The following is an 18,259-nucleotide window of genomic DNA, read 5'->3' as shown; positions in this document are numbered from 1 at the left end:
ACGTTTCTCACCTCCTCTGTCATCTGATCTCCTGAAGCCAAAACCACCCTTCTCTTGCTTTCTGCCTTCTGCTATGTCAACCCGAAGAGATCGATCACCAAGAAGCTGTGGGAAAAGAGGGAATATGTTTCTTTTCTGGCATCAACCTTTTAATTAGTTTAATCAAATTAAATTCCATCAAATTGAACTTCTATTATAGTTAATGCTGTTCTTCAGTTCTGGTCCTCTATGCAGTGAAACTTCTTTTCAATTATAGAAGTGTCAAAGATTACAAAGTAGGTGAGTAATATACTGTGTTAAATAAATGTAAGTTTAATTGGCCTTTAAATTCTTGTTCAGTTCAGCAAAGTCAAGTTACAGAGTATTTTTATGGCAGAGATAGGTAGATTTATGATTGATGTGGAATCAAATGTTACTGGGATTGAATGAAAATATGGAAATTGAATCATAAACAGATCAGCCATATTTTTTAATGATGGCAGAGGAGGATCAAGGGGCTGAATGGCCTCCTTCTTCACCTAACTTGTATGATAGTACGTTTGGGTTCCCCTGTGAAAATACATTTATCTATCTAGGGACTGAATCTGAACACATTGAGGGGATGAAAGGTCCTGTGTGTTCTGATTGCCAATTCCTTCTCACATCATTTCTAACTGGATATTGGCACATCGCTTGTTTCTAATACAGTGCAAATTGCTCTCAGGTCACTTTCTGAGTAAATACCATAATATCAGTAGACATTATCTTTGCTACCTGGGAAATGTCCTTGTTAATCTTGTTCTGTTCGCAAACGTCTTTAAAACAACTGCTGACGAACAGTCTATGACATGTGGAGCAAACTTCAAGAATGATGACCTTTTCACACTTGAAAGTAAAAACTCTAATAACATTGAATCAGAATGGACTATGGGACAGAAGGCCCAAATGTGCATCCCGCTTTTTGGCAAATATTAATCTAGGTTCCTAAAAATGTTACGATCAGGTGAGGAGGGTGGCACCTGTCTATTTGCTTTCCACATTGGACAGCAACTGTTTGTACTTTTACAAAACTTATATTTGCAAGTTTTTTAACTGTTTACTTGCTGTGATCATAAAAGACAGGTCTCCTTGAGTGCTTAAAAAAGTGAAGAATACTTTTTTATTTATACATGACCTGTCTAAGTAATAGAAAGGATCTCAATTTCCCAACACATACACAATCAGATTACAAGATGAGAAGGATAGACTAATCAATTTAAAGAATGTTAATATACTAGGTGTTTTTCAGGCTAAATTAGGAGGTCCTGTGCTTTTGGCATCAAGGTGCTTTGAAGATGTAGACAGATAATTTAATTATTCTTCTAGAGACAGCAGCACTGGCTTACGTCCTTTCTAACATGTCTCTCAATTGCTCCTGGATAGTCAAAATCAACAGAAAGGGTTCAAAAATTTGCAAGTTAAACTGAGGGCGAGACAAAGAAAGGAAAGCAAAGGAACTCACTGAAGGTCTTCCTCCTTCAGCATTTCAGTTACTTGACATGTTCTGCAGAGAAAGCAGGTGCTTAAATATACAAAAGGCTGGTTAGTCAAATGACATTCTCTCTCCAACTACATAGTCACCAAAATGTGGTTTTGGCTTGTAAATTGCAACTTGATTACATCATGATTAGTAGTTTGTCTTTTAGCCAACATCCCACTGTCCTAATGATTATGGACTCATTGGGCCAAAAGGCCTGCTTCCACACTGTAGGGATTCTATGGTTCAATGATTATAGTCTCAAAAGAGTCAGAGAGGTTTACAACATGGAAATAGGCTCTTTGACCCAACATGTTCATGCTACCCAGATTTGCATAATTAAACTAGTCCCATTTGCCTGCATTTGATTCATATACCTCTATACCTAACCCATCTGTGTGCCTGACTAAATGTTTCTTAAATTACAAGATTGGACTCACAGCCATCACTACCTCTGGCAGTCCGTTCCAGACAATCACCACCCTGTGTGTGATAAAAAATGCTTCTTTGGACCCTTTTGTATCTCTCCCCTCTCACCTTAAAGCTATGCCCTCTAGTTTTAGACTGCTCAATCATGGGGATATGCTGTTGGCTATCTACCTCATCTATGCCTCTCATGATTTTATAGACCTCTATAAAGTCACTCCTCAGTCTCTTACATTCAAGAGAAAAAAGTCCCAGCCTATCCAACCTTTCCTCATAACTCAAACCTTCCAGTCCTGATAGCATCCTAGTAAATCTTTTCTGCATTCTTTCCAGTTTAATAATATTCTTTCTATAGTAAGACAACCAGAATTGCTTGCCCTACTCCAAATGCGGCCTCCCTAATGTCTTGTATAGCTGCAACAACTGGACTGGGTCTATGGCAACTCCTGTACTCAACACTCCTTTGCAGAGGACTCAGTGAACATTTTGTTGAGGAATCTGATAGAGAAGACAAATGTGTATGTGAATAAAATACATGGTGAATTTAAAAAGGTAGAGTTACCATAGTCCCAGAAGAGCACAGTGCTGCTCTAGTGTTACAGAGAGATGACTGGTGGTGATTTAACCTGAGGGTCACCACACTTCATGCAAGATGTGAGGTTGAGAAGGTGGAACATTCATGATAACCTCAGCTGATATGAAACTAAACTTTGGGGATTAGGTTAGCTCAGGTGCCTGGGTTTGTGATGTAGAGTGACACCAACAGTTGGATTCAAGTGCCATACTCACTGATGTCACCATGAAGGTCCACCTTCTTGACCTCACATCTCACCTGAAGTGTGGTGACCCTCAGGTTAAACTCACCACCAATCCACTATGGCAACTTAGTATATTAAAAAACCTGTTGCCAAGGAGCAAGGAGAAGTCAAGCACCAACTTTCAACAGCACTTTTTGCAGAGCTTGGAGCCCATTCTTTCTAACATGGAAATGGTTGCCATCAGCATCCTGTAGACGTAACCATGGTACATCTAATGGCTGATGTCTCAGATTCCTTCATAAGCCTGAATGGACATAACTCATAAAAGCAGAAGTATAGTTTTCCACCATTCAAGATTACCATGATTTCATTCCTAGTTTTGTATTATCTATAAACCTGGATGTATTATTGCTTGGATTTTTATGTCATGAATATACATCACCGCGGCCACGCTCCCACCACACCCACACAAGATCCGGGCAGTGTCCAGCCCTGCCTATGTCATTAATATAGACTGTAAACATCGGAGGTCCCAGCACTGATTCTTTCAGCTCTCTGCTAGTCACAGTTATTCACTTTCATAGCTAAAATACCAGAAAAATAAACTCTCCCAACATGGAAAATGAGATGAAAATTCACTAGTCAATGGAGGCTGAAAAAATGTAGAAGGAGGAGGATCCTTTCCCCCACCTTCTACACTGAGTTCTCATTTGTATGAGAACTTCTCCCTCCACCTTCCTCCGCAACTAGTTTGCTGATCCCATTGAAAAGGACCAATTAAGGTGTTGGTCTCTTCTTCAGCCATGTGAAGACAAGAGTGAATGTTAAATAGAGATCTGGGCTTCAAAAGAACTCTGTTAATGTCAAATCAGCTGCAGGAGCTATTTGCACTGCATACTTCTGGCAGCCATTCACTGTGCACTGCCATTGTTGTTACCATAAGATGTCCTGAAAACACCCAAAAACACATCACAGACACAACTTTGGACCCTAACTGGCAGGTGCAGAATCCAAATGAAATGAACTACCAGTTGTGATGTCAAACCTTTGTACATGACTATATTATTATACATCACAGTATCTGACAGCTTCAATGCTCATAATTTAAATGACGTTTGGTCAGCATGACACAGATGTTTTTCTAATATTAAATAAATAATAATCATACACCAAACAAATTCTCAAAAGTCTGGAGTTAGCCTAATATCGTGCTGAAGGAAGTCACTTTCCACTAGAAGCCATAGTTAAGCTCTAAAATAATTCATGAGGCCTGCCTAGGCCTCTCATCTTAAAATCTTTGTATTGTAAAAAACTGTTACACATCATTCAGTTAAAAATGACATATCATCAACATTCTTAAATAAGCTTAAATATGCTTTTTTGTAGGATGGCAGCATCACAGGCAAGGCAAACATTGTTGGCCCATTCCTACTCCCCTTGAATTGAGTGAATTAAGAGGCTATTTCAGTGACCGGTTAAGAGTCAATCATATTGCGATGAGTCTGGGACCACATATAGATTAAATCGGTTATATATGGCGGGTTAACTTCCCTAAAGAACTTGAGTTAAGCAGATATATTTTCATGACAATCAATGATAGTTGTCATGGTCACTATCACCAAGATCAGTTTGTCATTCCAGAATACTAGACATTACTACTATTATCAAATTTATTGAGAGTAATTTGATCAATATTTTGTCGATTGCTTCTGAAAATACTTACTGCTCCATCGTATGTCAGTGCTTCTTTAAGAGACTCCAAGTCATCAAATTCTACATAACAAAAACCTAAAAAACATTTAAACTCAACTTACACAAAGTATTGATTGCCAACAGAAGCATGTATGTAAACATAACTGCAAAGACACCAAATCAACATTATTTCACGAGTTAGAATCACTAAAATTAAACAAAATAACTTCCACTTGTGCTTAAATTTGATAAGTTATTCTCCTATTGGAGGAATCAAGGCTGTCATCCATGTGTGTAGGTCCATGGCAGGAGTATTTTGATAGCAATGCTAATTACTTTTTAATCATGCCTCAGTGAGGTTGAAGCCATTATCAGTATACCTATTTTCATCATAATTGAATTTGTCTGTCTCATTTTGAACTAAAAGTCTGAATTAGGATCTTTCCAGCTTTATATCTCAATGGTTCAATTGGTAATTGCAATGGTCAGATTGGATTGCCTTAAAATTCTCTGGCAAAATGAGGACTACAAATGCTAGAAACCAGAGTTTAGATTAGAGTGGTGCTGGAAAAGCACAGCAGGTCAGGCAGCATCCAAGAAGCAGGAAAAATCGACATTTTGGGCAAGGGCTTTTGCCCGAAACATCGATTTTCCTGCTCCTCGGATGCTGCCTGACCTGCTACGTTTTTCCAGCACCACTCTAATCTAAAAACTTAAAATTCCATAGTCAGTTTCCCTAAAGACTCAGTGAGTGATCTATTTAGAAATCGAACCAAACGGACCAGGGAACTAGGCCCAAGAATTGATCTCTGGTTTGTGACAAGATGGTTTTCAGCTACAATGGTGGTAAAAGGCATGGAGCTAACCATGGCCTCTCTGTTGACTGCTGCTAGTCAGTGAGCGTTGCTGGAAAAGCAAACATTGGGGTTGGATTTTCCCTCGAAGGAAAGAAGCTAGAACTGTTACTTCATTCTTCACTCGTTCCCAGAGGAAAACAGTTACTTTTTAGGATATTCAGGGAAGCATTCCCTAAGGTCAAATAGAGCAGATTTCCTGTCCAATTAAAAGCAGTAGAAAGGCTCATGAGGCTGCAGAGACAGAGGACTTCCAGTTTGAGAAAATCAGCATGCTGCAGTAAAATTTAAGTAACAATGAGGGTACTTCAAAGGGAGGCCTTCTTGCCAACATTTAAAAGCTTCAAGTAAAAACACATTCAGTAACTAAATGATCAATGTGAGGATAAGGGGGAAGAGAATCTCTCTGTGGGGAGGGTCTGAAGATGCTGCTAGAGGGTGGGTCCCAGCTGGGAGCCTGCCCCCAGGCAAAGGAAGCCAGAACGGTTACCACATTCCTGATTTATTTCTAGAGGAAAACAGTTACTTTTTAGGATCGAATGGATTGGTTGGAGAGACAGATAGAAGCAATGAGGAATTTGCAATAGCAATGTGTGTGATGAATGGCAGTTATAGGAAGGAAGGGAAAGTCTCAGACACAGTCACATAGATGGGTTAACTCCAGGAAAGGTAAGAGAGGTAGGCAGCTAGTGTGGGAGTCTTTTGTGGCAATACCCATTTCAAACAGGTATGCTGTTTTGGAAAATGTAGGGGGTGATGGATTCTCAGGGGAATGTAGCACGAACAGCCAAGTTTTTGGTATTGAGACTGGTTCTAATGCAATGAGGAGTATATCGGGTTCCAAGAGATCAATTGTGTTAGGGGATTCTCTAGTCTGAGGTACAGACAGACGTTTCTGTGGCCAGCAGCAAAAATATCAGAATGGTGTGTTGCTTCCCTGGTGCCAGGATCAAGGATATCTCAGAGAGGGTGCAGAATGTTCTCACGGGGGAGAGGGCCCAGCAAGGAGGTCATTGTCCACAGTGGAGCCAATGACATAGGAAGGGAAAAGGTTGAGATTCTGAAGGGAGATTACAGAGAGTTAGGCAGGAATTTAAAAAGGAGGTTCTCAAAGTAGTAATATCTGGATTACTCCCGGTGCTACGAGCTAGTGAGGGCAGGAATAGGAGGATAGAGCAGATGAATACATGGCTGAGGAGTTGGTGTACGGGGAAAGGATTCACACTTTTGGATTACTGGAATCTCTTCTGGGGTAGAAGTGGCCTGTACAAGAAGGACGGATTGCACCTAAATTGGAAGGGAACTAATATACTGGCAAGAAAATTTGCTCGAACTGCTTGGGAGGATTTAAACTAGTAAGGTGGAGGGGGTGGGACCCAGGGGAGATAGTGAGGAAAGCGATCAATCTGAGACTGGTACAATTGAGAACAGAACTGTTCTCAGAGAACAGGACAGGCAGGGACAAGGTAGGACTAATAAATTAAACTGCATTTATTTCAATGCAAGTGGCCCAACAGGGAAGGCAGATGAACTCAGCGCATGGTTAGGAACATGGGACTGGGATATCATAGCAATTACAGAAACATGGCTCAGGGATGGGCAGGACTGGCAGCTTAATGTTTCAGGATACAAATGCTTCAGGAAGGATGGAAAGGGAGGCAAGAGAGGAGGGGGAGTAGCGTTTTCGATAAGGGATAGCATTACAGCTGTGCTGAGGGAGGATATTCCTGGAAGTACATCCAGGGAAGTTATTTGGGTGGAACTGAGAAATAAGAAAGGGATGATCACCTTATTGGGATTGTATTGTAGACCCCCCAATAGTCAGAAGGAAATTGAGAAACAAACTTGTAAGGAGATCTCAGCAATCTGTAAGAATAATAGGGTGGTTATGGTAGGGGATTTTAACTTTCCAAACATAGACTGGGACCACCATAGTGTTAAGGGGTTAGATGAAGAGGAATTTGTTAAGTATGAACAAGAACATTTTCTGATTCAGTATGTGGATGTACCTACTAGAGAAGGTGCAAAACTTGACCTACTCTTGGGAAATAAGGCAGGGCAGGTGACTGAAGTATCAGTGGGGGAGCACTTTGGGGCCAGCGACCCTAATTCTATTAGTTTTAAAATAGTGATGGAAAAGGATAGACCAGATCTAAAAGTTGAAGTTTTAAATTGGAGAAAGACCAATTTTGACGATATTAGGCAGGAACTTTCGAAGGCTGATTGGGGGCAGATGTTCGCAGGCAAAGGGACGGCTGGAAAATAGGAAGCCTTCAGAAATGAGATAATGAAAGTCCAGAGAAAGTATATTCCTGTCAGGGTGAAAGGGAAGGCTGGTAGGTATAGGGAATGCTGGATGACTAAAGAAATTGAGGGTTTGGTTAAGAAAAAGAAGGATGCATATGTAAGGTATAGACAGGATAGATCAAGTGAATCCTTAGAAGAGTAGAAAGGCAGTAGGAGTATACTTAAGAGGAAAATCATGAGGGCAAAATGGGGACATGAGATAGTTTTGGAAAATAGAATTAAGGAGAATCCAAAGGGTTTTACAAATACATTAAGGACAAAAGGGAGAGAGTAGAGCCCCTCAAAGATCAGCAAGGCAGCCTTTGTGTGAAGCCGCAGAAAATGGGGGGGGGGGGATACTAAACGAGTACTTTGCATCAGTGTTTACTGTGGAAAAGGATATGAAAGATATCGACTGTAGGGAAATACATGGTGACACCTTGCAAAATGTCCACATTACAGAGGAGGAAGTGCTGGATGTCTTGAAACGCATAAAGGTGGATAAATCGCCAGGACCTGATCAGGTGTACCCTCGAACTCTGGGAAGCTAGAGAAGTGATTGCTGGGCCTCTTGCAGAGATATTTGTATCATCAATAGTCACAGGCGAGGTGCCAGAAGACTGGACATTAGCTAACGTGGTGCCACTGTTTAAGAAGGGTGGTAAGGACAAACCAGAGAATATAGACCAGTGAGCCTGACGTTGGTGGTGGGCAAGTTGTTGGAGGGAATCCTGAGAGACAGGAAGTATATGAATTTGGAAAAGCAAGGACTGATTCGGGATAGTCAACATGGCTTTGTGCATGGGAAATCATGTCTTACAAACTTGATTGAGTTTTTTGAAGTAGTAACAAAGAGGATTGATGAGGGCAGAGCAGTAGATGTGATCTATATGGACTTCAGTAAGGCGTTCGACAAGGTACCGCATGGGAGACCGATTAGCAAGGTTAGATCTCATGGAATACAGGGAGAACTAGCCATTTGGATACAGAACTGGCTCAAAGGTAGAAGACAGAGGGTGGTGGTAGAGGGTTGTCTTTCAGACTGGAGGCCTGTGACCAGTGGAATGCCACAAGGATCGGTGCTAGGTCCTCTACTTTTTCTCATGAATATAAATAATTTGGATACAAGCATAAGAGGTATAGTTAGTAAGTTTGCAGATGAGGTGTAGTGGACAGTGAAGAAGAATACCTCAGATTACAATAGGATCTTGACCAGATGGGCCAATGGGCTGAGAAGTGGCAAATGGAGTTTAATTCAGCTAAATGCGAGGTGCTGCATTTTGGGAAAGCAAACCTTAGCAGGACTTATACACTTGATGGTAAGGTCCTAGGCAGTGTTGCTGAACAAAGAGACCTTGGAGTGCAGGTTCATAGCTCTTTGAAAGTGGAGTCGCAGGTAGATAGGATAGTGAAGAAGGCATTTGGTATGCTTTCTTTTATTGGTCAGAATATGGAGTACAGAAGTTGTGAGGTCATGTTGCGGCTGTACAGGACATTCGTTCGGCCACTGTTGGAATATTGCATGCAATTCTGGTCTCCTTCCTATCGGAAAGATGTTATGAAAACTTGAAAGGGTTCAGAAAAGATTTACAAGGATGTTGCCAAGGTTGGAGGATCTGAGCTACAGGGAGAGGCTGAACAGGCTGGGGCTGTTTTCCCTGGAGCGTCGGAGGCTTAGGGGTGACCTTATAGGGGTTTACAAAATTATAAGGGGCATGGATAGGGTAAATAGACAAAGTCTTTTCCCTGGGGTGGGGAGTCCATAACTAGAAGGCATAGGTTTAGGGTGAGAGGGGAAAGATATAAAAGAGACCTAAGGGGCAACTTTTTCATACAGAGGGTGGTACGTGTATGGAATGAACTTCTAGATTAGAGTGGTGTTGGAAAAGCACAGCAGTTCTGGCAGCATCCGAGGAGCAGGAAAATTGACGTTTCGGGCAAAAGCCCTTCATCAGGGTTTCTGATTTTCGATTTTCCTGCTCCTCGGATGCTGTCCGAACTGTTGTGCTTTTCCAGCACCACTCTAATCTAGAATATGGTTTCCAGTGTCTGCAGTCCTTGTTTTTACCTATGGAATGAGCTCCAGATGAAGTGGTGGAGGCTGGTTCAATTGCAATATTTAAGAGGCGTCTGGATGGGTATATGAATTGGAGGGATATGATTGATGGGACTAGATTGGGTTGGGATATCTGGTTGGCATGGATGGGTTGGACTTTGACTCTATGACTCTATAACTGTCCTCCATTATGTTGAGAAACCGGAGGCTGACTAGAAGATCCTTGTTGGCCTCTCCAACCATGGTTAAAGCTTTTAATAAGCCTAATTGGCTGCTTGCCTTGTGTGAGTAAATTGTGGGGCAAATTGCCTTGATGAAAATGGCAGGTAGCAAGTATGGGGTCAGGTAACCACACCAGCTGACAATGGGGTATTCCGGCCCCATCTTCCATCATCAACAAATTCAAAGGGACCCAGAAATTCAGTCCCAGATGATAGCAGGATTTACTGTGATTATTCCAAGAGTTAACAATTAGTGTGAGCAGAATTTCCAAGTCTTAGTGTTTATGAATACTGACAACAAATGCTTGCTATCAGAATTTATAACATAACCAAAGCAACGGTGGCACAGTGGCACAGTGGTTAGCACTGCTGCCTCACAGCGCCTGAGACCCGGGTTCAATTCCCGCCTCAGGCGACTGACTGTGTGGAGTTTGCACGTTCTCCCCGTGTCTGCGTGGGTTTCCTCCGGGTGCTCCAGTTTCCTCCCACAGTCCAAAGATGTGCAGGCCAGGTGAATTGGCCATGCTAAATTGCCCATAGTGTTAGGTAAGGGGTAGATGTAGATGTAGGGGTATGGGTGGGTTACGCTGCGGCGGGGCGGTGTGGACTTGTTGGGCCGAAGGGCCTGTTTCCACACTGTAAGTAATCTAATCTAACTGTCCCAGAAGCTTATGGAAAAAAAAGTGTAAGAACACTTGCAATATTTAACTGGAACTTTAAGTAAATGCATTAAAGTGTGCAGAGAGATGAACTATACTCACTATATTCGAATCTGATTGTGGCAGTATAGCTGCATAGTTGGGACAATGATAATACTTTCATAGCATAATTTTCGAATCAATGTCTCCAACAACATTGAAAATCTAAAGATTTTGTTTCTAAATGCAAACATTTGCAATCAAATTGTGAATTAATAAGAGAATTCAGAAACTTTTGTAATGTTCATCAAAATTGATTGAAAATCATTTGTGTAGTTTATAGGACAGGAAACAAGAGCAATATAGATTAAAGAATATAGATCTTTAAAAGCGGACAGCTAAATCACATGTTTACAAAACAAAGATACTATATGCATTCACATAAAAATAAAAGACAAAACTTGATTTGTACTATACCTTTGAACTTGTCTGTTTCTTTGTCTCTGACTAGTCGAACGCTCCTTACACTTAACTCCTTAAAGATGGCATCAATGTCTCCCTGCACAGTATTAAAAGGTAAATTTCCTACGTAGGCTGTGAAAGGGGGTTCTGTGGGTAATTCCTTCTGTTTTCGAGGACTAGTGACACGAGATCTTCTGAAACAATAGAAAATATTATTAGAAGCAAAATGTCAACTTCTCGACTTTGAATTCTCAAATCTTTACCACCAGTCTTTTTCCACACATTTAGCATCAGCAAAATCAGATTTCAGTACTTATCAAAGAATATAATCCCTACAGTGTGGAAGCAGCCCATTCAGCCCATCAAGTCCACACTGACCCTCTGAAGAGCATCCCACCCAGACCCAACCCATCCCCATAACCTATACTTCCCATGACTAATCCACTGAGCCTGCACATCCCTGGTCATTATTGGCATCTTAGCATGGCTAATCCACCTAGCCTGCACATCCCTGGACACGACGGGCAATTTAGCATTGTCAATCCACCTAACCTGCGCATCTTTGGACTATGGGAGGAAACCAGATCACCTGCAGGAAACCCACGCAGACATGGGGAGAATGTACAAACTCCACACAGGCAGTTGCCTGAGGCTGGAATTGAACCCAGGTCCCAGGCGCTTTGAGGACACTGTGCCACCCATGCACATAACACCATAATGATGACCATAAAACACAGCAGCAGAAATAGATCATTCAGTCCATCTAGACTGCTCCACCCTTCATGGCTGATCTGATAATCCTCAACTCTACTTTCCTGCTTTTTCCTGATTCCCTTATCGATCTGTCGAGTTTAGCCTTCAATGTACTTAATGACCGAGCCTCAACAACCCTCTACAGTAAAGAATTCCATAGATTCCCCACCTCTAATCAAAGAAAATCCTCCTCATCTCTGTTATAAATGTGCAACTCCTTTTTCTGAAATTATGCCCTCTTAGACTCTCTCACAAGGGAAACAATATCTCAAATCTGTCAAGACCCCTGAGAATCCTGATAAGATCTCCCTTCATTTTTTAAACTCCAATGAGTACAGGCCAAACCTACTCAACTTCTCCTTCAGCATTCTTCTCTCCAATTTTCACTCTGGTCACAGGAGCCTTTTAGACACATCCATGGCACTGAGAACCGGAACCAAATGTCAATGCCGTCATTGGTATAGCATCACCAATCACCAGGTGGGTGATTAGAGCAGCTGCACACTGAACTTGTAGGCTAACATTTTGTGATTCATACACAAAGATATCCAAATTCTTATGTAGCTGTCTGCAGTCCTTCTCCATTTGAATAACATTTAGCTCCTCTATTCTTCATGCCAAAGTGCATAACCTCACGTTTTCCCACATTATATGCCATGTGTCAAAACTTTGCCCACTTATTTACCATCTATATCCTTCTACAGACTGCAGACCACCACTGTAACACCAATTACCTTCCCATCTATTTTTGTGTCATCCACTAACTTAGCTATAGGACATTCACTTCACTCAAAGTCAATAATATACATTGCGAATAATTGTGGTATCACCTCTGACCCCTGTAGCACATCACGAGTTACAGGGTGCCATCCTGAAAATGCTGCCTTTATTACAACTCTCTGTTTTCTGTTAGCTAACCAATCCTCGGGCCATGCTAATGCGCTACCTCCAAAATCACCTTCCTCGGTAACCTCATATGTGGCATCTTTCAAATGCCTTTTGAAAGTCCAAAACTGTTACATCTATTTGCTCCCCTTTATCTATCTTGTTTGTTACTTCCACAAAGAATGAGGTCATGCTTAATTATATTGTTTACCTCTTAATGCACTGCTAATAAATCCTTAATAATAAACCTTAATATTTACCAATGACAGATGTTCAACTAACTAATCTACAGTTTACTGTTATTTTTTCCTCCTTCCTTTAAAAATAAAGCTGTTACATTGGTAGTTTTCCAATCCTCCAGGATATTTACAGAATCTAAGGATACTTGAACAATTACTAATAGAGCATCCAACATCTGGCACAGTGGCACTGCTGCCTCACAGCGCCAGAGACCTGGGTTCAATTCTCGCCTCAGGCGACTGACTGTGTGGAGTTTGCACATTCTCCCCGTGTCTGCGTGGGTTTCCTCCGGGTGATCCGGTTTCCTCCCACAGTCCAAAGATGTGCAGGTTAGGTGAATTGGCCATGCTAAATTGCCTGTAGTGTTAAGTGAAGGGGTATATGTAGGGAAATGGGTCTGGGTGGGGGCGGGTCGGTGTGGACTTGTTGGGCCGAAGGGCCTGTTTCCACACTGTAAGTAATCTAATCTCTTAGCTATTTCTTTTAATATCCTAACATGGCCAGGTGACTTCTTCATCTTTAGTTCCAACAGTTTCCCTATAACTTGTATCAAGTGCTTGCTACTGTACTTACTATCTCTCCTGCCCCTTGATTATTTACTATTTGTAAAATACTGCTATTATCTTCTACTGTGAAGACTGATGCAAAGTATTTATTCGACTCCTCTACCATTTACTAGTTCCGCATTATTATTTCCACAGTCTCCTTTGCTAAAAGGCCTATGTTCACTTTGGTCTCCTCTTTCTTTTTATATACATAAACTGACTCTTATTATCTCTTTTTGTTACTTAACAGTTTACCATCAAAGTTTCTTTTCTTCTTCAATTTTTTGATCATTTTTGTTGTTTTTTAAACATTTCCAGTTCTCTGGTTTACTACTAATTTCCACCACATAGTATTATTTTTTTCTTTCAATTCGATATTATCCTGAATTTCCCAGGTTAGTTTAGCCATAGTTGTTTCCAACAATTGTTCCTCCACATTTCATTGTCAGTCATGAACTATTTTCTTAGACATCCATCATTGTTCATTAACTGTCTTTGCTGTTAAAACATCTTTCCCAAGCTACTCTAGCCAAGACTGTCCTCATTCCTTTGTAATTACTGTTATTTCAATTTAACACAGTTGTTTCTGGTCCACGTTTCTCCCTTTCAAACGGAATGTTAAATTCTGTCATGTTATGGTTGCTGTCTTCCATGGGATCTTTTCCCATGACATAATTTGTCAAATCTGTCTCATTACATATTAACAAATCAAAAACTGTCTGATTCCTGATTGGATCCGCAACATATTGTCCGAGGAGACTATCCAGAATACACTATAAATTCATGGCTACCAATTTGATTTTCTGTCAATTTATGTGAAGATTAAAGTCACTCAAGATTAACACACAGTCGTTTTTTTTACACAATTTCATGATCTCCTTATTTATCCCCTGTCCTACAATATAATTACTGAAGGGGGCCTATAGACTACTCTTACAAACATCTTCCTCCCCTTCTTATTTCTTATTCCTCCCCTTCTCCTCTGAAACAGATTCTACATTTTACAATTCAACATCATTTCTTGCTATTTCATTTTTTCCATCCCATACTAACAAAGTCACCCTACCATTCTTTCCTTCCTGCCTGTCCTTTCCAAAAGTCTCACACCTCTGGATATTTAGTTCCTTGCTTTGATATTCTTGTAATGATGTCTTTGTAATGACTGTAAGATCATACCCATTAACATCTCTATTTGTACCATTAATTCATGTTCTTCTGAATACTATATGTATTTAAATAAAAACACCAAAAATTTTACATTTTTATGATTTTTTTTACCCTTTTGCTACTTTTTTTTGGTGTTTGTACAGTCTCAGTCCCTTCCTTCCATTTGGGGAATCCTTATCTAAACAGCTACACTACAATGCTGCTATATTCTTTTACTTTATAAGCCTATACTTTCCTTCTCTGTGACAGTAGAAGATTTAAAGGACACCTTGGACATTCTTGATTGGAGGTAAACATCCTTGTCGCAGAAATTGGCAGTATGTATGAGTAGCTACCCTTTGAATATTGCCTCTGACTTGCCCATCCCAGCAGGAAAGGTACTATTGTCCTCCACCATGAAAACTGAGGCAAAGTATTGATTCAGCTTCTCTGCCATCTCAGTGTTCCCCACTATTAAATCTCCAGTTTCATCTTCCAAGGGATGAATATTCACTTTAGCAACTCTCTTCCATTTTATATACCTACAGAAGTTTTTGCTGTCCTTTTTGATATTTTGCACTGGTTTTCTTTTATAATTTACCTCAGCTCTTTTTATTAATGTTTTGGTATCCCTTTGTTTATGTTTGAAATTTTCCTGATCGTCCATCCTGTCACTGGCCTTTGCAATATGGTATACCTTAGTTTTTGACTTTATTGCCCTTGACCACCTTGTTCAACCATGGATGTTTCTATCCCCCCACCCCTCCCCTTACCATCTTTCTTTCTCATTGGGATATATTTAATTGTGAGGAATTGAGCAGTTCCTTAAATATCTGCCATTGCTCTTCCACTGTCTTACCATTTAGCCTTCCTGCCCAAATCTGTCCTCATACCTATATAATTTCTTTTCTTTGATTCCAGAATACTACTGAGAGACTCCACTTTCTCACCTCCAAACTGAATATTGAATTCTATCATATCACTACTCCACTGAGGATCCTTAACTATGATGGCATCAATTAATCTCTCCTCATTACACAAGACCAAATCCAGAGTAGCCTGCTCTCTGGTTGGTTCCACAACATGCTACTCCAAGAAGCAAACTCTAATACATTCAATGAACTCTGCCTCCAGGCTACTCTTGCCAACTTAATTCTTCCAATCTATGTGCATGTTAAAATCACCCATGATTATTGCTGTAATTTTCTTGCAAGTCTCTAATATTTCCTGGTTTATACAGTGTCCCACTGTAGAATCACTGCTTGGGAACCGATAGATTACTCCTACTAAGTACTTCTTCCCTTTGCTATTTCTTATTTCTGCCAGACTGATTACACATCTTGATTTCCCATGCTCATGCAATTTCTCATTGCAGCACTGATCCTTTCCTTCACCAGCAAGGTCACACCACCTCCTTTCAGTCTATCTTTCTGAAATGCTGAGTACCCCAAGATAATCAATTCCAGACCTGATCTCCTTGTAACCATGTCTCAGTAATCACTACTAAATCGTACCCATTTGTTTCTATTTGCGCTATTAACTCATTGATTGTTTAGAATGCTTCATGCATTTATATACAAAACTTTTAAATTTGTTCCACTGTTAAATTTCCCTACTTTTTTTATAATTCCTTGGTGCATAAACATATTCACCTGCTCTTCCCTCAGTTTTATTGTCTGGTAACATCACTAAACTGCACCTTACCTATTCCTTTAAGTTGAGTTTTCTAATTTCCCCTATAACAGAACCCCACCCCCACCCCATCCCTCCATTTAGTTTAAAGGCCTGTCTACAGCCCTAGTTATGCGATTCACTAGGACTCTGGTACCAGCATGATTCAGATGAAAACTGTCCCATGACTTAATGTTCTTGCTGTTCTTTTGTTCAACTGCCTGCACTACACATCTTCATTATCATTTCAGAATGAATAGAAAATGTACCAAACTCTCTTACCCATTTGTATTCTATCTGTTCAATTCTCCAATTCATTTTTAGAAGGTTGTGCTATTGGGCCAAGAATTATCAATTGAAACATCAACAGTGTGATGTTGTTCATTTTACAGCTGACAGCATAGACTTTTCAGTTACATAGTTTTTGATGGCTCATATAATCAAGGGTATGTCTGCCGACTCCCCAAAAATGTTGTCAGTATGCACGTGCAAAATGTGCATACAAGTACCCCCTGCCAGTGATGTCCTTCTGTCCCATCCACTCGTATTCATTCTGCTTATTTGGGTTGCCACCATATTTGTTACCAGCAAGGTGCGCGTGCACAAAACTTTCTACATGTGGCATAAAATCAATGAGCAATGACTATGCTGTCAGTATTAGTGGCCCAAAATAGATGTGTTGAAAAGCCCTTTCATCTTGTCTATTTCAGCCAATAAAATTGGAACAATTAGGTTGCCTTGAAGGCTCTGGATTGCAGTCCCACTTGCCCCAGACGTGCTTGAACAGGTCAATTAAATACATATGTATATGCAGCTGAAAGGGACATCTGATACAATGATAGGGTCTGTATCACTGGACCAGGAGATGCAAGTTCCTGAAATCATTTGCCATTGAGCGGTGTCATAACATGTTTAAATGGGTTGACTAAAAATAATTCACACAAATTTATGCATCATGCACCACACAAGTAAAGCAATAGGATATTCACCTTGCCAATGATCCCTACTGGCCAATGTGATACCATTGAAATAGTCCTTAGGATTTAAAAGACCACAATATATTAACAAATTAGATTTTTCTAAAGGGAATATTATTCCAAAAGGACCCTGATTTTTATTTTTATACATGCACAACTAATAAGAAAAGTTGCAACGGACTGAGATTGAAGGCTTAAGATGAATTGAATATTCTCATATTCAAGCTGGGATTGCAACTAAACCGATTTAGCAGTCTCCCCAATTTGAGTAATCAAATCTTTTTTTTCCAACAAAACTTTAAGTTTTGGAGAGTTAACAGTTTTCAGATGGCTGCTTTAGCAGTCTGTCCCTCTTATGGCTGTTGGAGATGTACAGCAATAATTGTAATCACACATTCAGGTGGTTCAACTAGCCAACGGTGTCAAGAATAGCAGAGTATATCACTATGAGATCTCCATTTGGTTGAAAATTATGCAATCAGTCTTTATATATTTCATTGTCTGTTTTGCTGATCACAGATATACATCATAATTTTCCATCTGTGTATCACATATTCGCATCTGCCATGGTTTGATCAGATGTGGTTTAGGGTTACCATGAGCCTTAGGGAGCATCGGGTCTGTTACAAGGCATTCATCATAGCTTCTGTGAACTCTACACAACCTTCAAAAATACACAAGAACTGAACTGATGTATATTGGTAAAGGTTAAGACAGGGGATATAAGAATTTACTTGGAAATAAAAAATATAAGGGACGATAGCAAGATGGATACAAAATTAGCTGAGAGATTAGAAACAGAGTAGTCACGAATGGATTTTTGTTTGGGCTAGAGAATATTTTGGAGTAGAGGTCGCCAGGGTTGGGTATTGGGGCCCTTGCTTTTCCTGATTTATGTTAATGATCTATATTTCGATGTGCAGGGGACCTAGACCCAGACCTTTACAGGAAGTCTAGATACAACCTCCACAAGCCATTAGAGGCAGTACTGGACCAAGTTAGAGGCACAAGCTAACCATATGGACACCCACCACCAGTGGCAAGGCCTACACAACATAACAGGGTACAAAATGAAGCAGAACAGAAAAGGTGACAAAAACATAACCCTCTCTTGCTTTTTACACTCCATTCAAGCAGCATGCCATTGGAATGGT

The 18,259-nt window shown here is 40.4% G+C and overlaps 1 protein-coding gene across 1 annotated transcript in view; it reads right to left on the bottom strand.

Annotated features, from left to right (window-relative positions):
- eif4h (eukaryotic translation initiation factor 4h) overlaps positions 1-18,259 on the bottom strand; it is a 52,289-nt gene that overhangs the window by 10,069 nt on the left and 23,961 nt on the right. Inside the window, exons 2-4 of the mRNA XM_072589334.1 lie at positions 10,904-11,082; positions 4,403-4,467; positions 12-105 (exon numbers count right to left, since the gene is read on the bottom strand). Of these exons, the coding sequence (XP_072445435.1) occupies positions 12-105; positions 4,403-4,467; positions 10,904-11,082 (338 nt within the window). The remainder of the gene's footprint in view (positions 1-11; positions 106-4,402; positions 4,468-10,903; positions 11,083-18,259) is intronic.

This window comes from Chiloscyllium punctatum, chromosome 19 (genome assembly GCF_047496795.1).
Source record: "Chiloscyllium punctatum isolate Juve2018m chromosome 19, sChiPun1.3, whole genome shotgun sequence".
NCBI lineage: Eukaryota > Metazoa > Chordata > Chondrichthyes > Orectolobiformes > Hemiscylliidae > Chiloscyllium > Chiloscyllium punctatum.
This window is presented reverse-complemented; position numbering and strand designations above follow the sequence as displayed.